The sequence below is a fragment of the Hypanus sabinus genome, chromosome 29, assembly GCF_030144855.1.
Source record: "Hypanus sabinus isolate sHypSab1 chromosome 29, sHypSab1.hap1, whole genome shotgun sequence".
Taxonomy (NCBI): domain Eukaryota; kingdom Metazoa; phylum Chordata; class Chondrichthyes; order Myliobatiformes; family Dasyatidae; genus Hypanus; species Hypanus sabinus.
The window spans coordinates 3254683-3282110 of NC_082734.1; the positions used below are offsets into that span (position 1 = coordinate 3254683).

Genomic DNA, 27428 nt, shown 5'->3' on the forward strand with positions numbered 1-27428 from the left:
CAGGCAGGCAGTGTGAAAGAGGCATTTGGTATTGAGGATGGTTCCTACCGGTGAGTGGTGGCAACAACATTCTCCTCCATCAGATACACAAGGCTGCAAGCTTAGCCCCCTGCTCGACTCACTTTACAAACACAGCTGCAGTACCATATTTATGCTTGCTGATGACACCAATGCTGTTGGCCGAATCAAAGGTGGTGACAAATGGATGTATAGTTGGTGGATTGAAAACCTGGCTGAGTGATGCCACTCCGACCTCTTACTCAATGTCAGCAAGACCAAGGAGTTGATTATTGACCACAGGAGGAGATCCACGAGGTTGTCAGGGGATCAGAGGTAGAGAGGGTCGACCACAGGGCATTATCATTTCAGAGGATTTGTCCTAAGCCCAGCACCTAAGTACCATTATGAAAAAAAACACAGCAGTGCCTCTATTTTCTCAGAAGTTCACAAAAATCTGGCATGTCATCTAAAAATTTGACGAAACTTCTACAGATGTGTGGTGGAGAGTATATTGACTGGTTGCATCATAGCCTAAAATGGAAACATCAATGCCCTTGAATGGAAAAGCCTACAAAAAGCAGTGGATCTGCTCCAATCCGTCAAGTGTAAAGCCCTCCCCACCACTGAGCGCATCGAAATGGAATACTGTTGTAGGAAAGCAGTATCTGTCATCAGGAACCCCCACCATCCAGGCCATGCTCTCTTCTCACTGCTGCCATCAGGAAGAAGGTTCAGAAGCCTCGGGCTCCCTCCACCAGGTTCAGGAACAGTTATTACCCTTAAACCAGCGGGTTCTTGAACTTCGCTCACTGAACTTTCCCAGAATGGATGGACTCACAGCCAGGGACCCTTCACCTCATATTCTCGAGATATATTGCCTATTCACTTCTTTTTATCTCTTTTTCTTTTACCATTTGCACAGTTTGTTGCCTTTTGCACATTGGTTGCTTGCCCGTCCTGTTGGGTGCGGCCTTTCATTGATTCTATTTTGTTTCTTGTATTTACTGTGAATGCCCACAATCTCAGGGTTGTACATGGTGGCCCATGTGTACTCTGATAATAAATTTGCTTTGAACTCTGACAGGGTGGGCTGGGCCTCGGGATGACGTCACCGACGGAGGAGCTGGTTCTCTCGGTGACGTCACCACGGGCGTGGAGGGAAACCAGACTCGGTGACGTCACCCACCGGAGAGTCGGTCCTCGATTGACGTCACCCACCAGGGAGCAGAGAAACAGAACCCTGTTGTCTGACAGGCAAATAGCAGATTCGCCATAATAGTTATTAAAAAGAATAAAGAAAAGCCACCCAATCAAAGTTGCAGCATCCGGTCGGCTGGGGAACCACCAGCGGTGACTAGCGCTGCGGAGAAAGAAGAAATCGGAGATTGCAGGAAACAAGGGCCATGGCGAATCTGCTCCGAGAATTCAGCACAATAATTGCATTTGATCACCTTAGATAAAATCTAGTTCACCATTACAATCCGCCGATTCACAGCCGTAACTTTAAACTAAATTCACAATTCAGAATGAGTTAGCACGAAGTTCATGAGGCGTCTTCGATCTATAACTATGATTCTCCTCAGTCGGTAATGAACACCAGAGCAGCAACGGTGCGCTAAGGGAATCGGCCCATATCGGGACGGGACGGAGAATCAGCAAGACAGATTCCAATGATTGTGTTCGGGCTCATTGAGTAAACGTCACGTCGAGTCTCAGTGACTGCAGATTCGGCGGCCGTAGGAGGGAAGTGAATAAAATAACAACGGGGAAAGGAACCGGACGATCGGAGCGCCGGAGTTGACGAAAGTGGTGGGTCAGGGCGTTGGTTATCTGGGGTCGGGAGGAGAAGCAGAGGGAGGTGAGGAAGAATCGGTTACGAAAGTAACGGTCGGGGTAGAGGGGCGATCCCGGATGGTGGGAGTCAAGCAGAGGGTAAACGTATAATCGATATCACGTCTGCAGATTCTTCAGCAGTAAAATAGTATTAATTATTTGTGAATAAAGAATATTGCCAAGGATAGCATTAACATTTGGTGCATAATAGAAAGAAAAGATGAAGAGGTTTTATGCCATGTGGGGGGTGGAAGGGCAGGGCGAACAAGTAAAGAGAAAGGATGGTGAATGTAGGGGAGGGAGCCGAGCAGTCGCAACTCCCGGAGTCCCCGCCCTCCCTGAGCGGAGCGGAGACCCGGATGGTTCGGAGCAACGGCGGCGGCGGAGGGAAGAAGTGAGTGAGGGAATGAGTGAGGGAGAGAGGGGAGAGAGGAGGAAGGAGGGGCGGAAGGAGAGAGTGAGGGGAAGGGGAGAGAAGGAGGTGGCAAGGAGTGTGAGGGGATGAGGGGGCAGGGGTGAGGGTGATGGGGGCAGGGGTGAGGGGATGAGGGTATCGGGGGGGTGGGTGAGGAGATCGGGGGAGCGGGGAGAGAGGCTGCGGGAGGAAGGGGGAGAGAGAGGACGGGACGAGGGCTGAGGGTCAAGCTGAGGCACGGTGAGAGAATGAGAGCGGAGGTGAGAGAGGGGTGGGGATGATGGAAGGATGGAGGTGTCTGAGTGAAGATAGGGCGGAGGGAGCGGGGCAGGGGGTGAGGGAGGGAGGAGAAAATGAGTTGCGGGCGAGGAGATGAGGGAGATGGGATGAACGGGTCGGTGGGGTGTGGAGGATGAAGGTGTGAGTGAGAAAGAAGGAGCAGGTGAGAGGAGATGAGAATAAGAAGGATAGGGAGGTGAGGGTTGATGGTGAGGGAGTGGCTGAGGAAATCAGGAGATGGGAGGGGGACATGGGGAAGGAAGTTGAGAGGAGGGGAGAGATGCAGAAATAGTTAAGAGACGGAGGGAGGGAAGAGAAGCTGAGTTGGAGGGAGTTAGCGAGGAGTGGGAGGGAAGGAGAGAGGCAAAGAGAGGGAGTGATGGATAGGAAAGAGGAAAGGAGAGGGTGGAGAAGGGAGAAGCGAAAGAGAATGAGGGTGGGGGTTGACAGTTTGGTCCAAGTGAGTGCAAGACCAAATAATGAGGCTCAGCAGAGGGCTGGGGTAAAGACTGATGCAGCGGTTGAAAGAGTGGGTGGTGCGGTGGGAGAACGAGGGGGAGTGGGTGTAGGGGGGATAAAAGAAAGTGGTAGGGATCAGGAGCAGAGTGAGCAATATGGGAAGAGGTTGGGTGAGTGGGGTGGAGAGAGAGAGATGGATGAGGAGAAGAGGAGGGAGAGGGAGAGTGACAGGAGGAAAGGGTGGTGAGGGAAGTGACGGGTGTCTCTCTCAAGCAGGAGATGGGACAGAGGGCTGTGCCTAGCTATACAGCTAGGAAGAGTAGAGTGACGATGAGGTGTGGCATTTGGGACTGTACCTTGTGCCTTCCTGTCCCTTCCTCACTCCCCATCCTCTCCATTATCCCCCCCTTTCTGTCACCCCTTAACCCCCTCTTCCTTCCTCAATCCCACCTGCCCCTCTCATACTCACTCCCCACTCACCTCATCCCCTCTGCCTCTCAGGCACTCATCCCTCACCCTTCCTCATCCTTTCTCCTCACTCCCATCCCACCTCTCCTCCCCCCGCTCCACACTCTTATTGACTTCTCCATCCATTCCTGTTGACAGGTGACCAGCAGAATACAAGGCCTTCTAGCCCACAGCCTCATCCCTCAGTCTGTATCTGCCCGACCTCCCTCCCTCCTCCCCACCCTCCACCCACCACACACACACACACCTCTGAGGAACGGCTGCACCCGGTAATGCTGTAAGGATCTCCCCACCCCCACTCACCCACTACCTGCCCCGATGACGGACACCAGACCCCGACCACAGACGCCAGACGTTTCTTCCCCCTCAGGCCTTCTGAGGAGCACCGGTGACCGGGCCCTGGGGAGTCAACGTAAGTCTGCGCCCTTCTACTCTCATCCGTATCCATGGCAACACAGTAGGCGGTTTTCTTGGAGGCTCATTTGAGGGCTTGTGTTTGTTTCTGGATCTTGAGAAGTGAATATCTTGCATCTGGGATTCCCCCCCTTCCTCTCTGTTTCTCTCGCGGCCAAATCCCCATGACACCCACTCGGTAAGCCTGCCCTCCCCCCGTTCACCGCTCACGTTTCCCCAGGGTCTCCGTCTTGATGCCGATGTTTCAGGCATCCGTTAAAGCAAAGAAATTGAACTCCACTTATGGTAACCACCCATGACGAGTGAGGGGTGACCTTGTCACGCACAATGAAACCGCGAAGGGCACAGACTGGGTGAATGCACACGGTGTTTTTCCCCAGCACTGGGGAATCAAGAACCAGTGGGCTCAGGTTTAAGGTGAGAGGGGAGAGATTTAATAGACAACTTGTTCATCCAGAGGGTGGTCCAGGATCAACTCAACACTTTCCTCCCACAGAGCCTTCCTACTCGTCTTTCCTTCATGTGCCTCCCTTAAACATTCCTTTCAGCACCATCCCTGGCAGTGCGTTCCATGCCCCACCACAGTCTGTATATAGAAAAAAACCTACCTCTTTCCTCCAATAACTTAAAAATCACGCCTTCTCGTCTTAGCCATTGCCGCCCCGTGGAGAAGTCTCTGGCTACTGCCTATCATACCGCTGGTATTTCGGGCAGCAATGAAGGTCCTCCGTCCCTGGCAGTGTTCAGGGCTTCCTTCATCGTGTCAGTAGCTTGGTTTTCACGACTGCCTGCCCCGGTAGAGACTCAGGAAAATTGTCGCACCCAGAAAGATTCTTCGTTGCTGTTTCTGTAACAGTTTTGTTTGACCAGTCAGGGTTGTTACCCCTGAGCTGAACCCCCGAACCTGGAGGTCTGGTGGGCCACTCTCAGTCTGGCTGCTACCCTTTGACCTGTTTGGCCTGGGTGTCTCTCCAAGAGCCAAAACATAAAGTCCTGACTCCAGCCAATGTAGCTCTCCGGGTCATTGAGGCACACAATGACAAGGTTTTGGTCCTCTTGGAGGTGCCCCTGTCTCTACATCTCTATGAAGTGCTCTCTCATCCTCCTTCACTCTGAAGAGAAAAGGCCGAGCTCACTCGACCTAAGACGTGCTCTGTAATCTAATCCAGGCAGCATCCTGCTAAACCTCCCCTGCTCGCCCTTTAATGCTTCCACGTCCTTCATATAAGGAGGCGACCAGAACTGAACACAATACTACCAGTGTGGCCGAACCAGGGTTTTATAGAGCTGCAACATCACCTCGCAGCTTCTGAACTCAAAGTCATCTGTCTAATGACGGCCAACATACCATACACCTTTTTAACCTTTCAAACTTGCACGGAAACTTTGAGGGATCTCGAGACATGTGGACTCCAAGAACCAGGATCAGGTTTAACATCACTGGTATACGTCATTGAAATTCTTTGTCATGCGGTCGCAGTACGTAATAAAAACTGTGGATCGCAGTAAGAAGTAAATATATATAGATGCTTAAAAAGTTAAATGAAATAAGTCGTACAAAACAGGTCAGTGTCTACACACTGCTAAGAATCCTGTCATTAACCCTCTATTTGCCTCACACTTTTTCAGGTTGAACTTCATCTTCCCCTTCTCAACCCAGCTTTGCATCCTGCCAGTGTTCTATTGTAACCTACACTAATCCTCTGCCCTATCCACAGCACCAACAGCCTTTCTGTCACGTGTTGACGATTGTGCGGGCAAGGGCAGGAGTGGGGGGAGGGTAAGGAGAATGGTCCCCTGCCACCTCGTTTCCTGGCTGATGTTCCCTTGCTCCTTCCTCCCGCAGTGTGAGACGATGGACCAGGAGAGTGGTGGGGAGGCAGTGAAAGGAAGTGGTTATCAGTGGCAGAACTACAAGCTGGTGGCTGATCCCACCATAAGACGGGTCCCACAGAAAGTCTATCGATATGACGGACTCTACTTCAACTTACCGGTATGTGGGGAGCTTCAACATTATTCCATAGGGCCAGGGCTGGTGTGTGTGTGGTGGTGGAGGGGGGGGAGGGGGTTATTTTGCGTGCGTCGTCCCTATGAATCTTTGTGTGTGCATGTGACACTGTGGAAGGTGTATATGCACCACTACGGGGTGTGCTTGTGTGTTACCATGGGATGTGTTTTGTGTGCGTATGTGTGTCAGTGTGGGAGGAGTTTGTATATGTGCGTAACTGGGAGATGCTTGTTTGTGCGTGTCACTGTGGAGGTGTATTTGACTGTGGGAGGAGTTTGTGTCTGTGTGAGTGGGGAGGAGTTTGTGTCTGTGTGAGTATGGGTGTTTCTCTGCATGCAAGAAGTGCTGTGACAATAAGCACCTATGGTTAATATTTCAGGATGCTGGTTTCCCACCCGTTGGAGATGTTCGAGACCCTCGACAACGACGTATCTGGACTAAACATCGTGACATCTCGCTTCCTGTGCCAAAGTTCAAGGTACTGACTCCCCTGTCTGTCCTCAAGTAGTGGGACTATACCTCTGAGTGTAGTCCTGTCTCAGGGAGATCTGTACACTGACCGGTGTCTCTCAGTCCCTCTCTCTCAGGGGAGATCTGTACACTGACCGGTGTCGCTCAGTCCCTCTCTCAGGGGCAGATCTGTACGATGACCTGTGTCGCTCAGTCCCTCTCTCTCAGGGGCAGATCTGTACACTGACCTGTGTCTCTCAGTCCCTCTCTCTCAGGGAAGATCTGTACACTGACCGGTGTCTCTCAGTCCCTCTTTCTCAGGGAAGATCTGTACACTGACCGGTGTCTCTCAGTCCCTCTCTCTCAGGGGAGATCTGTACACTGACCGGTGTCTCTCAGTCCCTCTCTCACAGAGGAGATCTGTACACTGACCGGTGTCTCTCAGTCCCTCTCTCTCAGGGGAGATCTGTACACTGACCTGTGTCTCTCAGTCCCTCTCTCTCAGGGAAGATCTGTACACTGACCGGTGTCTCTCAGTCCCTCTCTCTCAGGGGAGATCTGTACACTGACCTGTGTCTCTCAGTCCCTCTCTCTCAGGGAAGATCTGTACACTGACCGGTGTCTCTCAGTCCCTCTCTCTCAGGGGAGATCTGTACACTGACCGGTGTCTCTCAGTCCCTCTCTCACAGAGGAGATCTGTACACTGACCGGTGTCTCTCAGTCCCTCTCTCTCAGGGAAGATCTGTACACTGACCGGTGTCTCTCAGTCCCTCTCTCTCAGCAGCTTGGATTATGATAACTCCTGTAGTCTCGTGACTGGCTCTAACCTGATAAGACCCTCTCCCTTGTTTCCTGCACTCTGTCCGCAGTTTGACGAGTACTACGTGGGGTCAGTTCCCCTGAAGGAGGTGACCTTCGCCCGCCTCAACGACAACATCAAAGAGGGCTTCCTGGCTGACATGTGCAAGAAGTTTGGCGACATCGAGGAGATTGAGATCCTGTACAACCCTAAGAACAAGAAACACCTTGGCTTGGCCAAGGTGGTGTTCACCAGCACGCGGGGTGCCAAGGACACCGTCAAGAACCTGCACAACACCTCCGTGATGGGGAACATCATCCACGCCCAGCTGGACATCAAAGGTAGGGCGAGGGAATGCAGGCCCTGCTTTGGGGAGAGGGGAGTCTGTATCGGTGTTGACTTTTTTCTGCGGTCGAAACCCGGCATCCGCTCACCAGGGCTAACCCTTCTCCCTCTCCTACACCCCACCCCACTCCCCACTCACACACAAACAGGACAGCAGAGGATGAAGTACTTTGAGCTCATAGTGAATGGTTTCTACACACCACAGACGGTGCCTACAGGAGGGAAGGCTCTCACTGACAAGTTCCCAGTACACCAGACGGACATAGTAAGTTGTGAGGGGACGTGTAGGGGTGGGGAGGGTTTCTAGGGGCATCGGGCACCGCCATCCTCTTTTCCCCCACCCCACAACCTCTGGACTGGGCATCAGACACACTGTATTTATGTAAATTGTCTCTCTCTCCCTCCCTCCCTTTTTCTTTCTCGGCTCCTGCCCTTACCCCTCCTTGCTCACAGGCCAATGACCCCAGGCGACGGAGGTCTTGTGACGCCAGTTACCCAGGCAATGCCAGCCAGCCCAGCACTCCTGGCAATGGCACCCCCTGCTCCCAGGACACCGCATACTCGAGTGGACACCAGGACACCCCTTCTTCCTTTGGACAGTATACCCCGCAGTCCCAGGGTACACCCTACACTCCAAGGGGAGGCACCCCCTTCTCACAGGACTCCCCGTTCTCCAGCCGGTGAGTAGCCGATCCCTGTGTTTAAATGGGTACTCGCACCTCAGTTCCGTCCGACATCCAGGAAGCCGAATCGTCTGCTCTGTGTGTGTCAACTAGATCCCGTCCTGACTTTTGTCCATCTTCCCCAAACCCACCTCTCTTTCATGCTTGTCTTTCTGAGGCCTAACCCTTCTCTGCTATCTGCTTCAATGAGATCCCCTCCGTCGTGTCAAACCCTTCCGTCCCTCCAGTCTGTCTGAATGGGGCCCCACCCCTCTCTCCTTTTCAGTCCCAGTGGTCCCGCACCCCGCCCGCGTTCTGTCTGGCCGGGCCTGCGCCCCTCCCCTCTCAGTACCTTGTCTAAATGAGGTCCTGCTCATCCCTCCTTTCTGAACGAGGCCCAACCCACTCTCCAGTCTGTCTGAACGAGGCCCAACCCATTCTCCAGTCTGTCTGAACGAGGCAATGCCCCAAGGCCTGGCCCATAACCTGTGCTTCCACTGAGGCCCCTGCCTGTGACCCCTGAGGCCTTACCCACTCCCCCCATAATTCTCCTGTCCCTGAGGTCTCACACGTCTCCCCAACCTGACTCTGCCTGTCCTGCTGGTGATACACATCGTTCCAGCAATGGTGGCCATCACCCTCACTGACATCTGTTGTTGGACTGTTTGTCTCACTCACCAGTCTCTCTCTTTCTCTCTTCCCCCCAACTCCCTTTTCCCTTCTCCTTCCTCTCCCTCCCTCCCCATCCCTTCCTCTCCCTCCCTCCCCCTCAGGCAGGGCACTCCGTCCTACCAGCCCTACCAGCAGGACCCAGCCTACAAGTCACGCCGCCATTCCTCGACTGGATCCTACCCTCGACGTCATGCGCCACACCCTCCTTTCCTCCCTTACCGACCCCCGGAGCAGCAGCCTCCGCCTCCTCCTCAGCCTCATCTCCGCTTCCCCGGCTTCCCCCAGTCCTACCGGCCCTCAACGTCCTCATCCTCGTCCTTCCTGCCAGCTGGCGACGGCTCCCACTACCTGCCCCAGCCCGAGTCTGGCCTTGCCCCAGCCCCCTACCCCAGCCCCGCGCCCTACCCCCCCTACAGCAAGGAGCCCGCGGCTTTCCCCTTCCCGCCGGGGTCAGAGGCTTACGGTAGGCCCGTCGGGGGTCCAGACTCCCCAGCTGAGGGCCGGCCCCCCTCCCCGCCCCCACCTGGTGCTCCTGCGCCCTCTCCACCCCCCTCTGACTCCCCCCCTCCGGCCGAGAGTCTGCCCTGCGCTCGACACCCGAGCCTGGACTCCCGCATCGAGATGCTCCTCCGTGCCCAGCGCCCCGCCTTCTCCTTCCTGGTCAATGACTCGGAGGATGAGGAGGAAAGAAGGGGAGGGGGGCGGGAGGGGGAGGGGGATGGGGTTAGCGGGGCATGGGTGGGGGAGGGGGAGGAGGAGGTGGAGGGGGAGGTGGGGAGGGAAGAGGAGGTGGAGATGCTGGAGGAGGAGGAGGAGGAGGAGGAGCGGCGAAGGGGCCCTCCGCCTCCCCCTGAGGTCCGCCCCCCGCCCCTCCCTCCCCCTCCACCTCCCCCTCCACCACCTCCGCCCACTGGCTTCGAAGATGTCCGCCCATCCTCAGGACCCCCTCCCCCTCCACCGCCCTCCCCTCCACCAAAACCTCCCCTCCCCCCTCCTCTCCCTGCACAGAGGCGGGGAGAAGCCGGAGAGCGCGAGGCCAATGGAGATGAGATGGTGAGTGCTTGTGGGGTAAGAGGTGTGGGGAATTGGGAGCGGGCACGTGAGGGTGTGAGGTGCAGGTGAGGGAAACACGAGGGAGAGGGAGGGGGTGGGGATAGAGAGGGAGGGGGAGGGTTTGACATGAGGGAGGAAAAGGGTTGGGGCAACGGAGGGAAGAGGGGTAGAAAAGGAGATTAGCTTAAGGGGGCGGAGGGAAGGGGTGGGGAAATGAACCCTTCAGCATCATCTTCTAATCAATGTTTTCCTGTTGTCTTCATCTCTCCTGTTCAACCATGGTCCAAATAAATCCCCTGCTCAATCACAACCTGTCCCCACCTCCGCTCCACCCCTTTCCCCTCACAGACATCTGCCCCCTCCTCTGGCGAGGACATGGAGATCTCAGATGATGAGCCGGGTGACCCTCACCCATCTGAGCGTATTGAGGTGGCCGCCCCCTTCCCCTCGTTTGGGGCTGCCCGGTCCGAACCGGGCTCCCTGAGGGGGAGTGGGGCTAGTGGCAGTGGCCCAGCCCCCCCGGCCCCTGGCGCGGCACCTCCCTTCCCTCCCCACATCTATGACTATGTGAATCCCCTGGAGCTGGTCAGCCGGCTGGGTAGCCAGTGGGGAGGGTTGCCCATGTCTTTCCAGATGCAGACTCAGATGTTGACCCGCCTGCAGCAGCTGGCCAGGACCAAAGGTCCGCCTGGGGCCGGCTCTTTCCCTGCCTACCCCTGCCAGGGGGCCTTTGGGGCCTATGGAGTCTATACCACACCCGAGAGGGATGGCAGACTCTTCCCAGAGCCTCTACTGCCCCCCTCCATCCCCTCGTCCACCTCCTCCACCTCAACGGCTGCTACCAGCTCCTCCTCCTCGACAGCCACCTCTGCCGAGCCTCAGGCGGCGCTCCCCTGGCAGAGCGAGGCTCCCAAAGACGACCCACACCTCTCGACGGTGGACGGTGTCCTCTCTGCCTTGGTCCTGGAGATGAAGAACATCATGAAGCGGGACCTCAACCGCAAGATGGTGGAGATGGTGGCCTTCCGGACCTTCGACGAGTGGTGGGAGCGCAAAGAGCAGAAGGCCAAGGTAACAGGAAGGATGGTTGGGGCCATTCCACAGGCTCTTTCTCTGCCCCACCTCCCCCTTTCTCCGCTCCCGAGATGGTGCAGAGGGAGCTTAGTTCTTCCTGTTGTTCTGTGTTCACTGTGGTTTATTTATTAATTCATTGGGATATGGCGCGGAGTAGACCCTTTGTTCCTTCGAGCCTCGCTGCCCAGCAGTTCCTGCGATTTAACCCTCGCCTTATCACAGCCGAATTTACAATGACCAACTGGTATATCTGTGGGAGGAACCCCACATGGTCATTGGGTTACAGGAATTGAACGCGGGTCGCCTGTACCGTAAAGCATTGTGCTAACCACTACCCAACCATGCTATGTTCACTGTATGTTCACTGACTGTCCCAGAAACACGTCAGGTATAGAGAATTTCAGGCGCACAGGGAGTGTTAGAGGTAAGAGGAAAAATAAATCAGAAGGTCAAAGAAAGAAACACAAATATCACTAATGGTGATAATTAAGGAAAATGCCAAGCACTTTCAAATTGTAAGTGTAAAACGAGAAATGTATGTTTATCAAATATTGCAAGGCTGAGATGTGCACGTGGAGAGGACGTTTTCAATGGTGGGAGGGTCTAGGACCAGAGGACAGCCTCAGACACAAGGACATTCCTTTAGAATAGTGAGGAGGAGGAATTTCTTTAGCCAGAGAGTGGTGAACTATGGAATTCATTGCCACAGACTGCTGTGGAGGCCAAGTCATTGGGTGTATTTAAAAGGGAGCTTGATCGTGTCTTGATTAGTACCATCATCAGAGGTTACAGGTGAAGGTAAAAGATGGGGTTGAGAAGAAGAAAAAAAATCAGTCCTGATACTGGCGGAGTGAGCTTGATGGGCAAATGGCCTAATTTTTAAAAATGCTTTATGGCCTTACCCTGAGGAAGCATCACTCTATGTCTTACCTGAGAGTGTGTGATGGTATGGTATGGAGGGAGTATCGTTCTGTGTCTGACCCCGGGAGTGTGTGATGATGGTTTGGTGTGGAGAGAGCTTCACTCTGTGTCTGACCCCAGGATGGTGTGATTCCCACTCACTCACTCTCTCTCCCCCTCTCCCTCTTTCTCTCCATCTCTCCCTCTCATTCAGCCCTTCCACAACACAGCGAGACTCCAGGCTAAGGAGGAGGAGAAGCCCAAGCCCAAGGAGCCTTCCATGTTCTCGCTGGTGGACTGGGCCAAGAGCGGTGGGTTTGGAGGCTCAGCGAGTGGTGCCAGTGGTCTAGAGGCCTACGGCTTTGGGATGGGTCTCCGAGCCTCACTGAGACTCCCATCGTTCAAGGTAGAAGTAGTCAGCCCATGCTGCCTCATACCTCACCTCCTTCTCACCCCTCGGACCAGATAGTGGTCTTGCCGTCCCCCCGCTGGATACGCTGTCCTCTCCCCTCTGTGGGACCGGGCATCAGACATATCGCCCCCCTTTCCCACCGCTGCCACCACCAGCCCTCTCCATGCCTGTTCCTCACACAGGTGTTCTTGTTTCGCAGGTGAAAAGGAAGGAGCTGTCAGAACTTCCCGAGAGCGTGGAACTCAAACGCCCTCGCCAGACCCTTGCTCTGTACGAAGAGGATGAAGGTAAACTTCAGGGGCTGGAGGCAGTGGGAAAGGGTGTGGTCGCCTCGGCCCTCTCTGCCCACTCGAGTGCAAAGCTCGTTGCACTTTGTGGAGGGAGGGCTGAGCTCCTGCTCTTGTTGGGAGCCGGCTGGCAAGAAGCCAGTTGACTTTCGTTCCCCCCACCTCTTCCAAAGGGAACTGGACAAGAGTGAGAGAGACAGGTTCGAGCCTCGCCTCTCGTAACGTAGCAAACAGCAAATTTCACGATGTGTACCACAGGTATTAAACGATTCCGATTCTAATAGACTGATCTGTACAAACAGTAGCTATGTGAGACAAGTACTTATGACAATAATAGACTTTACTGGCTGGAGCCCAAGTGATTGAGGGATGACCTGTTGGAGATCATGAAGGCGCAGACAGGGTAAGAGTACATAGACTTTTTCCCAGGAAGCGGGGACTACATAAAAACCAGAAGGGGGAAGATTTAAGATCAGAGGTGAAAGATTTAAAAGGGATATCAGAGGCAGCTTCACACAAAGGGTTGTGTGTGCTTGGAACGAGCTGCCAGAAATGGTGGTTGAGGTGTGCATGTTGAGGCCATCCGTTGGCTAGGGTCGAGTGTGGATATCGTGTCCCAGCTTGTCTACGTGATGCACAAGCCAGGCCAGTACGATATGGGGAGCAAGCTGTTGCCTATGTAGACGACTTCCCCCTCCACGTAGTGGATGAATCCAAAGGAACGGCAGAGACTGGTACAGTTTGGTATTAATGGCATCGCAGGAGTTGCCAGTCAGCGTTGAACTCAATGTAGGCCTGCCTTAGGGACTCCAGCTGCGTAATTTTCGCTCAGGGTTTACTCTCGGATCCTTCCCCGTGAGTGGGTATAGTTGCAAGGCAGCAGAGGTTTGAGGTCAGAGTCTTCCTTCTCTTAGATGTGCTGCCAACTGCAGTGGATGAGCCGCATCTGCCCAAAGTGACTGCTCGGCTTAGTAGCTAAACGGCACGTGAAGGCCAGGAGCTGGACGTGGTTGTCAGAGGCTGTCTGAGCCTCTCACCATCGAGAGCACCTCCCCTGGCTGTGCCAACCTGAAGGAACTTGTGCATATCAGCAACGTCTGATCGTCGATGGGTAAGGAGAGGTTTCGAGGCCTGTGAACCAAATGGGGGCAGGTGGGACTAGATCACCAGGCAACACTGGAGGAGTTGGGCCTGTGTGGTTATTCTGAACCTGACTTTTCATTGTATGGCTAAGGAATCAAACCATGTCAGTCCCGCCCAGCACTCCTTACCTGTCCCGTGCCTTTGCAGAGGTGGAACGGGAGAAGGAGACCTCGGATGCGGCCAGCCACCCCTCAGAGGCACCCAAACGTGATACAGAGATGGGCAAGAAACGTGGCAAGCCCTCCAAGGCCTTGGACCTGAACAGCGAGGGCGAAGAGGAGGAGGAGACCTCGGAGAAGGTAGGCAAACGGGTTCTTAGTTCGTGGATTGGGACCGTAGATCGGGTGGTGGTGCTGGACACCTTTGAAATATGGTCCATGTCCCCCCATTTCCCGCCTGTTCCTAATAATGCTTCTTCTTTCTTCTGTGGGTAAGCCAAATCTGAATCCACACTGAGTTTCCCTGCATCCCATGCCTCCTGACTTTCTGAATGAATCTACCACAGTTAATCTTGTCAAACACCTTACTAAAATGCCTATACACCACTTCCACTGCTCTACTGTCGTCAAAGTGTTTGGCCACTTCATTGACAAATTAATGAGGCTCGTGGGGTGTGAGCTGCCCTTCCCATAGCTGTGCTGACTGACCCTAATCAGACAGTGCTTCTCCAAAATCACCTTGCTAAGAATCCACTCCCATAGTCGTGCAACACATCAGTCGTGGTCATTCAGTGAGCAATAAGAGAGGTTGCTCCAGCCAGAGTAAAATCACCCCCCTACAATGCCAACATCAAGTCCTTGGGACTTCCCAGTGAGGTACACCGACCTTGGCCCAGAGAAAATTCTTACTGGTCTCAGTGACACGTGAAAAAGTGGAAGAGCAGTTGGCCATCTGACCTGTTGAGCATACTTCAGCTTTCCATAAGATCATGATCCATCTGGCCGTGGACTCAGCTCTACCCACCTGCCCCTTCCCCAGAACCCTTAATTCCCCTGCTATGACACTTGTGGTCACCAGCATCTAATATCCCTTCTTCCCTGGGTGGGGAGAAAACTCCTCTTGTGTCTCAGATATATTTAATGAGGTAGCCTCTACTGTTCCCCCTGGTAGAGAATTCCTTAGCTGCGCTACTCTCTGGGAAAAGCAGTTTCTCCTCATCTCTGACCTCCTCTGAATCTTGAGGCTGTGTCCCCTAGTTCTGGTCTCACCCAGTGGAAGCAACTTTCCTGTTTCTGTCCTGTATATCTCCTTTAGAAATGTCAATGTTTCTGTAAGATCTCCTCTCATTCGTCTGAATTCCGTGAATATAGTCGCTGACAACTCAAACTCTCCTTAAGGGCCGGAATCAACCTGGTGAACCTCCTCTGCACGGCTTCCTAAGTTGGTGTATCTCTCCTCACATAAGGAGACCAGAACTGCACACAGTACTCTAGGTGCGGCCTCACCAGTACTCTAACGTCCTTGCTTTTAAATTCAATCCCTCTAGCAATGAAGGCCATCATTTCATTTGCCTTCCTGATAACCTGTTGTACCCGCAGACCACACATTTGCGGTTTACGCACATGCACTTCCAAGTCTCTCACTATTTAAGTAATAATTTTTTCTTCTGAAGTGGATGACCTCGTGTTTATATTGTACTCCCATCTGCCAAGCCCTTGCCCACTGCCTATATTCATGGATCTATCTAAATCCTCTCAATGTCACAGTAACATCTGCCTCCACTGTCTCCCAGGCACCCACCATTCTGTATAAAAACAACTTGCCCTGCACATCGAACTTTCCACCTCTCACCTACTATCCGTTTCCTTTAATATTTGACATTTCATCCAGGTGGAGGCGGTGGGGGAGAAAGATTTTATCTGTCCTACCAAAGCCTCTCAGGGTGACCAGAACTGCACTCTGTACTCTAAATATGGCCTAACCAAAGTTTTTCACAGCTGTAACATGAATTCCTGGGAGTTATACTCAACATGAGGACAAGAGTGCCATATGCCTATTTTGTGTTGCCACTGTCAGGTCCACGATCCCTCTGTTAAGGGTCCTACCATTAATTGTGTATCTTCTTACACTGGATGTCCCAAATTGCAACTCCTCACACTTGCCCAATAAAGCTCCATCTGTCATTTCTCTGGCTCATGTTTCCAACTGATCTTCATCCACACAGTCACAGAGTCCTACAGTGCAGATACAAGCCCTTCAGCCCCACCTAGTCCATGCTGAGCAAGATTCCTATCTGAGTAGATTCCATATACTCATGTTTCAAAGTTCGAAGCGAATTTATTATCAAAGTACATGCATGTCACCCAATACAACTGAGAGTTAAGGGGCAAAAGTTTAGGGGTAACACAAGGGGGAACTTCTTTACTCAGAGAATGGTAGCTGTGTGGAACGAGCTTCCGGTAGAAGTGGTAGAGGCAGGTTCGGTATTGTCATTTAAAGCAAAATTGGTTTGGTATATGGACAGGAAAGGAATGGCGGGTTATGGGCTGAGTGTGGGCCAGTAGGACTAGGTGAGAGTAAGTGGTCTGCATGGACTAGGAGGGCCGAGATGGCCTGTTTCCGTGCTGTGATGGTTATGTGGTTACAACCCTAAGATAATAAATCCAGCACGCAGTAAATCCTTGAAGCACAAGTGACTCACAGTAAACCCAACCACAACCTGGAGAATAAAGACGCATATGTAAGGCTCCTTTTCATCGACTACAGCTCTGCCGTTAATGCCATCATTCCAAATAAACTGATCCCTAAGCTCCAGAACCTGGGTCTTAGCACTCAGATCTGCAGCTGTATCTTCAACTTCCTCACAGACAGGACCCAGGCTGTAAAAATAGGGGGCAAGCTCTCCTCTACAATCACTCTGAGCACCGGTGCCCCACGAGGCTGTGTACTCAGCCCCCTGCTGTACTCACTGTACACCCATGATTGTGTAGCCAAGTTTCCATCAAACTCAATATATAAGTTTGCTGATGACACCACAATTGTAGGCCGTATCTTGGGTAATGATGAGTCTGAGTACAGAGAGGAAATTAAGAACCTGGTGACATGGTGCGAAGACAATAACCTATCCCTCAACGTCAGCAAGACGAAGGAATTGGTTGTTGACTTCAGAAGGAGCGGTGGACCGCACGACCCCATCTACATCGGTGGTGCGCAGGTGGAACAGGTCAAAAGCTTTAAGTTCCTCGGGGTGAATATCACAAATGACCTGACTTGGTCTAACCAAGCAGAGTCCACTGCCAAGAAGGCCCACCAGCGTCTTTACTTCCTCAGAAAGCTGAAGAAATTTGGCCTGTCCCCTAAAACCCTCACTAATTTTTATAGGTGCACTGTAGAAAACATTCTTCTAGGGTGCATCACAACCTGGTATGGAAGTTGTCCTGTCCAAGACCGGAAGAAGCTGCAGAAGATCGTGAACATAGCCCAGCACATCACACAAACCAATCTTCCATCCTTGGACTCACTTTACACCGCACGCTGTCGGAGCAGAGCTGCCAGGATAATCAAGGACAAGACCCACCCAGCCAACGCACTTTTTTCCCCACTTCCCTCCGGGAGAAGGTTCAGGAGCATGGAGATTCGTACGGCCAGATTTGGGAACAGCTTCTTTCCAACTGTGATAAGATTTGCTGAACGGATCCTGACCCGGATCCGGGCCGTACCTTCCAAATATCCGGACCTGACTTGCACTACCTCACTTCCCCTTTTCTATTTTCTAATTATGATTTTTAATTTAAATCTTTATTATATTTACTTTGATTTGTATTTCAGTGAGTGCGAAGCGCAGAAACAAATATCGTTGTGATGATTGTACGCTCTAGTATCAATTGTTTGGTGACAATAAAGTATAAAGTATCAGTGAAAGAGCACACCCAACAAGATGAGCAAATAACCAGTGTGCAAAAGACAACAAACTGCAAATACAAAAATAAAAAAAACATAATAAATAAATTAGCAATAAATATGGTGAACATGAGATGAAGAGTCCTTGAAAGCGAGTCCATTGGCTGTGGGAACAGTTCAGTGATCCTGCATGAGGATTCCCAAGTCCCTTTGCACCTTGGATTTTTGAATTTTCTCCTCATTTAGAAAATAGTCCACGCTTTTATTCCTTCTACCCGAGTACATGACCGTACACTTCCATCAGCCACAACTGTCCATGATCTGTCCAAGTCCTTCAGCGACCTTCCTGCCCAGAAATGGAGGGTCAGCATCTTTTTCTCTGGATGGAAATACCTAAAACTTTCCCAACTAAATCACTTCAAATTGAACTCACTTCAACGCTTTTCCAAATTGAACTCCCAGCCCAGCCCAGCCCAGCTTTGCATGCTGTCAGTGTCCTGTTATGACCAACTAACCGAAACACCACCAACCTTCGTGCCATCTGCAGACTTACTAACCCACCCTTCTGCTTCCTCGTTCAAGCCATTTATAAAAATCGCTAAGGGCAGGGGTCCCAGAGCAGATGCCTGTGGAATACCACTGGTTACTCACCTCCAGGCAGAATACAATCCATCTACTTCCATGCTGTGCCTTCTGTGGGCAAGCCAATTCTGTATTCACACAGCTAAATTTCTCCGGATCCCATGAATTCTTGAGTTTCTGAATGAGCAAACCATACCAAACTCCGTACTAAAATCTATACACGCTATGTGCATCAATCAATGTGTTTCGTCACATTCTCAGAGTCCAATCAGGTTCATGAGGCATGACCTGCCCCTCAGAGAGCCACGCTGGCTATCCCAAATGCTTGTAGATCCTTTCTCTAGGAACCCTCTCCAATAATTTGTCCAGTCACTGATCAACAATTCCCAGGATTGTCTCTACTCCCTTACCTGAACAGAGGAATAAAGTTTGCCACCCTCCGATCATCTGGTACTTCTACTGTGGCCGATGAGGAAACAAAGATCATCGCCAAAGGCACAGCAATCTCCTCCATTGGTTCCATTAGTAACCTGGTGTTTCTGTTTAACCTACAGGAAGAGGAGGAGGAGGAGGAGGAGGCTGGTGAATTGGAGGGCAGTGAGAAAGAGGATTCGGAAGAAGGTGGGTCTGTAATCCTTCTCTTCCTGATTCTGCCTTGCTCTTGACTGAACCACCCCTCCACACCTTTGAAGTGGAGCAGAGGGTAACCTGCTGCTGCTCCCCAGCACCCCTACTGTTTGGTGGCTGGGTTGGGGTGTGGAATGGGGGTGAAGGGTGTGGTTTTAGGGTTGTGTTTATCCTCCATCAATTACCCATGTGGATGTGGGGAAGGCAAGGGAGCTGGGTGGGAAAGGAAGTGGGGGGGTGAGATTGGTGGGAGCAGAGGTGCAAGGAGGAGTGGAAGGGGAAAGGTAGTGAAGGGACCTGGGGAGGGGAGGGGGTGAGGAGGGAGTGAGAAAGCGGAGGGAGGAATGGTGAAGGGTGAGGGGGCAAAGGAAGGCAGCACGGGGGGGGGGTGATGAGGAGGGGAGAGTGGGAAGGGATGGAGGGAGTGGTGGAGAGGGAGGAATGGTGAAGCGAGAGGAGGAGGAAGGGAGATGCTAGGGCATGGGCTTGAAGTGACACCAGACACGCTGTGCATTGGAATGGTGTGGGTGGCTCTGTGGACATAGATTTGACACCATCCCCCTTCCTCTCCGCCATCACTTCCCCAAACCCTCCACCTCTCTATCCCCTCCTCAACCCTCCCTCCCCTCTACCCCATTGCTGTACCCTTTCCCACCCTTCTACCTCTCTCCCCCCTCCCCTGCCTCCTCTCCCCAACACCCACCACCAGATGAGGCAGCTAGCGACACATCCTCGAAAGCTGGCGACTCTGATGAGGCGTCCGAAGCTTCAACGGGCTTTGCCAGCAGCTCTGAGGAGGAGGAGGAAGAGGAGGAGGAGGAGATGGCAGACACGATGGATGACTCCACCATGGACAGCTCTGTGACTGGTGAGAAGGAGTCCAAGCTCGAGCAGGCAGTGGAGACGGCAAACAGAAATTCCCAGGAGCCGCAGCTCGAGGAGGAGGATAGCCAGCCGGCAGCAGACAGCGAGGAGAGCAGCAGAGAGCCTGTGGATGCTATGGTGAAGTCCGAGGGGATGGAGGAACCTGCACTTAAAACAGGTGAGTTAAAAGTGGTGTCCATCCTCTCTCCAGCGCCTCCCCGACCAGATGTCAGACACACCGTCCTCTCCTCCCCTCTGGAATCGGGCGTCTGATATACCGGGGGAGTGGTGGTGGTGAACACCAGGCATTGGACCCTCCCTGACCTCCAATGTTTCTCCCCTGACAGAGTGCACAGATACCCCAGAGAAACCTCCTCCTCCGACGCCTGAAGCCAAGCCGCAGGTGCCTGAGGACGCAGGAGTGAGCATCCGCCAGGCACCCGTGCTCCAGCCAACGCCTCGGAAGAGGGTGTCCTTTTCTCTGTCAGAGGAGGAGGAGGAGGCAAAGAGGGAGCTGTCGGCGGGCCCCACCACCATCTCCAACCTGCCGCTGGATCACGCTGGGCTGGTGAAGTCACCGTCTGCCCACGTTGGGGCCCGGGCGCGCCCCCATCACCGCCAGGACACCTTGGCGGAGGAGAGCCTCCACTTCCGAGAGCAGCTGGGCGCCTCTTCACTTCTTCAGCTGGCCAACACCCCCCTCTCTCCTCCCCACGCACCCTCATCCTTATTGTCTTTGGAGAAAGGGGTCGACCTGGCCGGGCTGGCTAGCATCGCCCTCACCTTTGGCAAGGGGAGACACCCTTCCCCTTCCCTCTCCCATTCTTCCTCTTCCTCCTCTGGCTCCTCGGATGGGGAGGAGGAGGAGGAGGAGGGGGCTCCCCCCCTCGCACCCTGTCGTCCCGAGCGCCTCTTCCACCTGGAGCACAGCTATGCCAAGCCTGCCCCCCTCCCCTCACCACCGCCTCGGCGCCGCAAGACCCCCGAGGCCGCCCGACCCCAGCTGGACACCTCCACCACCCCTCCACCCCCTCCTGAGCTTCTCAGTGACCATCTGGACGCAGTGCTGGAGGCGCCGGAAGAGGTGGTCTGTGCGCCCTACCCCGAGGCTGACCTCCGGGCCCCCGCTGCTGCACAGGAAGAAGAGGAGAGGGGCAGTAGTGAGGAGGAAGCAAGGACTCGCTTGATCCCCAAGAGGCTGGAACCAGGCGAGGTGCCCCCTGCTGGCAAGAAGGGGGAGGGTGCTGGCAGGTTTCAGCTGCGCTCTGAGTTCGAGGAGATGGCTGTTCTGTACGAGATCTGGAACTCAGGTTTGGACCCTGAGGACCTTCACTACCTCCGCCTCACCTATCAGCAGCTGCTGCAGGAGGACACTGCCCTTGACTGGCTTAACGACACACACTGGGTCTTCCACACTGATATCCTTTCAGCCTGGAGCAAGGGAGGGGGAGGGAGGGGTTTCTGTCTCTACAGTTGTGAGGTAAATGGGGTATTCCTTCTGATTGGAGGGGGTGGGGTTGCTTTGCGTGGAGTGTTTCCTGGTGAGGTTTTGAGTGAGAGGACAATGGGAGGGAAGGAAGTATCTCGGGTGTTTGTGAGTGAGATGAAGTTTTCTCAAAGTGCGCTTGAGTGGCCGATTTTAGTTTCCCAAATATCGATTGGCATCTCCCTAGAGCAAGGGGTTTAGACGGGGTGGAGTTTGTTAGGTGTGTTCAGGAAGGATTTCTTGACACAATATGTAGATAAGCCTACAAGAAGAGAGACTGTACTTGATTTGGTATTGGGAAATGAACTTGGTCAGGTGCCAGATCTCTCAGTGGGAGAGCATTATGGAGATAGTGATCATAATTCTGTCTCCTTTACAATAGCATTGGAGAGAGATAGGAACAGACAAGTTAGAAAAGTGTTTAATTGGAGTAAGGGGAATTATGAAGCTATCAGGCAGGAAATTGCAAGCTTAATTTGGAAACATGTCCTCAGGGAAAAGTACGGAAGAAATGTGGCAAATATTCAGGGGATATTTGTGTGGAGTTCTATATAGGTACATTCCAATGAGACAAGGAAGTTATGGTAGGGTACAGGAACCCTGGTGTAATAAATCGAGTCAAGAAGAAAAGAAAAGCTTACAAAAGGTTCAGAGAGCTAGGTTAGAGATCTAGAAGATTATAAGGCTAATAGGAAAGAGCTTAAGAAGGAAATTAGGAGAGCTAGAAGGACATGTCCATGAGAAGGGCTTGGCAGGCAGCATTAAGGCATTCTACAAGTATATGAAGTGCAAGAGGATAAGACGTGAAAGAATTGGACCTATCAAGTGTGACAGTGGGAAAGTCTGTATGGAACTGGAGGAAATAGCAGAGGTACTTAATGAATACTTCAGTGGTCACTATGGAAAAGGATCTTGGTGATTGTAGTGATGACTTTCAGCAGACTGAAAAGCTTGAGCATGTAGATATTAAGAAAGAGGATGTGCTGGAGATTTTGAAAAGCATCAAGTTGGATAAGTCACCAGGCCCGGATGAGATGTACCTCAGGCTATTGTGGGAGGCGAGGGAGGAGATTACTGAGCCTCTAGCGATGACCTTTGAATCATCAATGGAGACGGGAGAGGTTCCAGAGGATTGGAGCGTTGCAAATGTTGTTCCTTTATTCAAGAAAGGGAGTAGAGATAGCCCAGGAAATTATAGAGCAGTGAGTCTTACCTCAGTGGTTGGTAAGTTGATGGAGAAGATCCTGAGATGCAGGATATATGAACATTTGGAGAGGTATAATATGATTAGGAATAGTCAGCATAGCTTTGTCAAGGGCAGGTCGTGCCTTACGAGCCTGATTGAATTTTTTGAGTTTGTGACTAAGTACCTTGATGAAGGAAGAGCAGTGGATGTAGTGTGTATGGATTTCAAAAAAGCATTTGATAAGGTACCCCATGCAAGGCTTACCGAGAAAGAAAAGAGGCATGGGATCCAAGGGAACATTGCTTTGTGGATCCAGAACTGGCTTGCCCACAGAAGGCAAAGAGTGGTTGTAGACGGGTCATATTCTGCACCAGTGGGGTGCCTCAGGGATCTGTTCTGGGACCCTTACTCTTTGTGATTTTTATAAATGACCTGGTTGAGGAAGTGGAGTGATGGGTTAGTAAGTTTGCTAATGACACAAAGGTTGGACGTGTTGTGGATAGTGTGGAGGGCTGTCAGAGGTTACAGCGGGACATTGATAGGATCCAAAACTGGGCTGATAAGTGGCAGATGGAGTTCAGCGTAGAGAAATGTGAGGTGGTTCATGTTGGTAGGTCAAATATGATGGCAGAATATAGTATCAATGGTAAGACTCTTGGCAGTGTGGAGGATCAGAGAGATCTTGGAGTCCGAGTCTATAGGACGCTCAAAGAAGCTGCACAGGTTGACTCTGTGGTTAAGAAGGCGTATAGTGTATTGGCCTTCATCAATCATGGAATTGAATTTAGGAGCCGAGAGATAATGTTGCAGCTACATAGGACCCTGATCATACCCCAGTTGGAGTACTGTGCTCAGTTCTGGTCACCTCACTACGGGAAGGATGTGGAAGCCATAGAATGGGTGCAGAGGAGATTTACAAGGATGTTGCCTGGATTGGGGAGCATGCCTTATAGGTTGAGTGAACTCGGCCTTTTCTCCTTGGATCGACGGAGGATGAGAGGTGACCTGATAGAGGTGTATAAGATGATGAGAGGCCGTGATTGTGTGGATAGTTGGAAGCTTTTTCCCAGGGCTGAAATGTGCCCACAAGAGGACACAGGTTTAAGGTGCTGGGCAGTAGGTACAGAGGAGATGTCGGGGTAAGTTTTTTACGCAGAGAGTGGTGAGAGCATGGAATGGGCTGCCGGTAACGGTGGTGGAGGCAGATACGATAGGGTCTGTTAAGAGACTCCTGAACAGGTACATGGAGCTTAGAAAAATAGAGGGCTATGGGTAAGCCTAGTAAGTTCTAAGGTAGGGACATGTTTGGCACAACTTTGTGGGCCAATGGGCCTGTATTGTGCTGTAGATTTTCTATGTTTCTATGAGTGCGTCTTCTCAAGGGGCCTGAGGGTAAATTTGCGAGGGTGGGGGATGGCTCTCAAGGCCTCTCATTGAGGGACCCTTCCCGGGGGTTTTAAAATGGGTTGTCAAAGACTGAATGAGAAGGATAGGTGATCATTCAGCAACCTTCCCCTTTGTTGAGATGTGACAATGGATGGGTAATAAATGCTGGCAAACCCCCTACCTACCCTCGGGGTGATTAGGGTTGGGTGATAAATGCTGGTAAGCCTGTCGCCTTCTCATAGGGTGATTAGTGCTGGAGCAATAAATGCTGGCAAACTCCCACTGTACTGATGGGAGACTAGCAAACTCCCCACCTTCTTGAGAAGACTTAGCAATTGATGCTGGTTAAACACCCCCCCCCCCCCAAGTTGCATTTAGGAATGGGTGATAAGTGCTGGCAGGTTCCCTGCCTTTTGGAGGGGGGCGATTAGGGATGCGTAATGAATGCTAGCAAACTTCCACTTTCACAGACAATTTGGGGTTGGTGATAAACTCACTTCCCCCAATTCACTCCCTTCAACCTTCTCAATGGCTTAATTAGGACCGGGGTGGGGGGGGGGGCAATGCTGGCAGCCTACTGACATCCAGATCCAGTGAGCATTGCTTTAAAAAAATATACGTTTTGCCACTTCACGTTGGCTCCTCCCTCAGCCAAAGACGGAGGGTGGGTCTGTGGTTTACAAGGTCCCTTAACTCCTGTGGTATCCCCACAGGTGGGTGGTACATGGTGCTGCATGTCTCCCCAAGGGTGCAACTAGGGTAAATAGATGGAGCGTGTGTTAACTCTGCCAGTGTGGCATAGCAGGTAGAGGCACTGTCAGCCCCAGAGACCCAAGCTCTGTGTGTGTGTGGTTTGTCTGCCTCCCTTTGGGCGTCCCCTGGGTGATCTGGTTTCCCCTCACTTGGACTAATCATCCCCCAGTGCGTGGAGGAGTGTAAAAAGAAAAGTGACGAACCGGAACCTTGTTATTGTTATACATACTGAGGTTGATGGTATCCAACCTGGACTTTGAGCTGAATAGTCTCAGGTTGGAACCCAGCCGGCTCCTTGCACACTTCCCATCCGTACTGGGTTGAGTGTCGAGCTGGCAACTCGGCTTCATAGAAAACAGATGCCAAAGAAACGCCAAGGTTGCCGCCCGATGCACCACAATCATGGAGAGGAATGACAACAATGGTGTACAAGACATAGTGTTCATAGAGATCCGATCATTACACAGTGCATTGAGGTCAAGGTAAAACAATAAGAGAGAGTGCAGATGTTAAGTTGCAAGGACCACGACGAGGTAGATTGTAAGATCAAGAGTCTGTCATTGTAGCTGGGGACCATGCAACAGTGGGGTAGTAGCTGTCCTTGAGCCTGGTGACGCAGACCCTCGGGCTTTTGCATCTCTGCCTGATGGGAAGAGAGAGAAGAGAGAATGCCCAGGGTGGGTGGGGTCTTTGTTGTTCTGACTGCATTCTCAAGGCAGTGGTAAGTGTAGACAGAGTCCATGGAGGGAGGGGGGCTGGTTTCTCGAGCTGGAGCTGTGGTCCTTTGGAATCGCGGGCACAGCGGCTGCCATGATTCATCCAGACAGGATGCTTTCCAGGGTGCACAGGGTTAATGGAGAATGTGCTGGATTTCTTTAGCCTACTGAGGAAACAGAAGCACAAGAAAATGGAGGAGAGTGGACAGCTGGTGCCTTTGCTAAAAAGAGAGGACGTAACTTATAAGGTGACTGGAAGGAAGGTATAGGGTGATGTTAGAATTAGATCTTTTTAACACAGGGAGTGGTGGGTGTGTGGAACATACTTCTGGGGGTGCTGTTAGATGCGGATACGTTAGTGACATTCAAGAAACTTACATTAGGCACATAGATGAAATATAAATGGAGGGTTATGTAGAAGGGAAGGGTTAGATTGATCTTGAAGTAGGTTTATACGTTGATGATTTGCTGTGGCTGATGGGCTTGTACTCTGCTTCACTTGTTCAATGGTCTAAATCAGTAGGTCAGTCAGCACTTCTACTTTGGAGTCTGCGGAGATTTGGCGTGACTTTTAAAACTTTGACAAACTTGTATGGATGTGTAGTGGAGAGAGTATTAAGTGGCTGCATCACAGCCTGGTATAGAAACACTACTATCTTTGAACGGAAAATCCTACAGAAGGTAGTGAATTAGGCCCAGTACATCACGGGTAAAGCCCTCTCAAATGTTGAACACGTCTGCATGAAATTCTGTCGTAGGAAAGCAGCATCAATCATCAAAGATCCCCACCACCCTAGACTTGCTCTATTCTCGCTGCTACCATCACGTAAAAGGTACAGGAGCCTCATGACTCGCACCACCAGGTTCACAAACAGTTACTACCCCTAAACCATCGGCCTCTTTAACAAAAGGGGATAATTACACCCACTTGACCTATCTTTGAGATGTTCCCACATCCAAGGACTCTTTATCTCACTATCTCATATTATTTTTAGCTATTTATTTATATTTGCATTTGCACAGTTAGTTGTCTTCTGCACTCTGGTTGATCTTTCATTGATCCTGTTATAGTTACTATTCTATATATTTGCTGAGTATGCCCACAGGAAAATGAATCTTAGGGTTGTGTATAGTGACATATATGTACTCTGATAATAAAAAAATTGCTTAGATCTTTGAGCATGGAGAGAAATAAACGGTCAAAAAGTTCAAAGTAACTTTATAATTCAAGTATATACATATATGTTTCCATAGGCTACCTTGAGATTCATCTTCTTGAGTGCATTTACAGGGGATAAAGAAATACAATAGTATTTTCAAAAAATGTAAACGACAGAGAAATGACCATTGTGCAAAAGAAAAACTGAAAAGGAAACAAATACTGGTATGAATTGTAAAGAGTTTCTAAGTGAGTCTGTCGGTTGTGGAATCAATTCAGAATTGAGGCTGGTGAAGTTATCCTCACTGGTTCAAGAGCCTGATGGTTGTAGGGTAATAACTATCCTTAAATCTGGTGGTGTGGGGCCTATGGCTCCTGTACCTCCTGCCTAATTGCAACAGCAAGAAGAGAACTTGGCTTGGATGGGATCTGGATGCTGTTGACTTACTGGGCTAAGTTCCTCCAGCATTTTGTGAAGAAGTAGAGGAATAGGATGAGCAAGAAAGGAGGGGAGGGGATGATGTGTGCAAGGTTCGGCGGGGAGGAGAGCGGGAATCAGACTTGCCCCAGCAGATGGCCCTTTTCCTTGACCACTGGCACTCACCAACATCCCTAGCCCGAAGAGGAAAAGGCGCTCGGAGGATGGGCTGAGGGAGCACCTTTCGGGAAGCGCCAGGAGCGAGGGATTCTACAAGATCAGCAAGAAGGAAAAGGACACTTATCTCCGGGTTCCTGTCACTCCCCGAGAGACCCTCCTCACCCACGTAAGTGGAGTTTATCAATAGAAGTGTGAAGTGATACCCTCTGGAAGGTCAAACCTGAGGGTGGAATACAAAGTCCGACAGGATTCGTAGCCGTGAGGAGGAACGGAGGAATCGGGTCCACATCCCTCACAGTTGCCACGCAAGGTGATAGAGTGGTTCAGAAGACGTACGGTGTGCGGGCCATCATCAGTTAGGGGATTGAGCTCGTAGCATGTTAGTGTTGCACTCTACACAACTCTGGGTAGATCACACTTACCATGTCCAGTTCTAGTGACCTCAGTATAGGAAGGATGGGGAAACTTAAGAGAGGGTGCAAAGGAGATTTGCCAGGATGATGTCTGGATTGGAGAGCATGCCTTATGAGGAAAGATAGAGTGAAAGAGGGTGAGAGG

General features: G+C 51.7%; 1 protein-coding gene across 4 annotated transcripts in view; it reads left to right on the forward strand.

The window, feature by feature from the left end:
• Window positions 1-2137: 2137 nt before the first annotated feature.
• Window positions 2138-27428, forward strand: part of LOC132382893 (histone-lysine N-methyltransferase SETD1A-like) — a 34543-nt gene continuing 9252 nt past the window's right edge. Inside the window, exons 1-16 of one of the 4 annotated variants that reach the window (XM_059953428.1) lie at window positions 2138-2227; window positions 3593-3866; window positions 5715-5861; window positions 6256-6354; window positions 7196-7466; window positions 7620-7735; window positions 7894-8150; window positions 8906-9857; window positions 10206-10928; window positions 12046-12237; window positions 12443-12530; window positions 13821-13972; window positions 18650-18716; window positions 19432-19764; window positions 19934-21004; window positions 26873-27036. In XM_059953428.1, coding sequence (XP_059809411.1) covers window positions 5724-5861; window positions 6256-6354; window positions 7196-7466; window positions 7620-7735; window positions 7894-8150; window positions 8906-9857; window positions 10206-10928; window positions 12046-12237; window positions 12443-12530; window positions 13821-13972; window positions 18650-18716; window positions 19432-19764; window positions 19934-21004; window positions 26873-27036 — 4623 coding nt within the window. In that variant the 5' untranslated portion in view covers window positions 2138-2227; window positions 3593-3866; window positions 5715-5723. Of the gene's footprint in view, window positions 2228-3169; window positions 3322-3592; window positions 3867-5714; window positions 5862-6255; window positions 6355-7195; window positions 7467-7619; window positions 7736-7893; window positions 8151-8905; window positions 9858-10205; window positions 10929-12045; window positions 12238-12442; window positions 12531-13820; window positions 13973-18649; window positions 18717-19431; window positions 19765-19933; window positions 21005-26872; window positions 27037-27428 lie in introns of those variants that run through there. The other 3 variants (XM_059953427.1, XM_059953430.1, XM_059953429.1) reach the window with 3 other exon arrangements.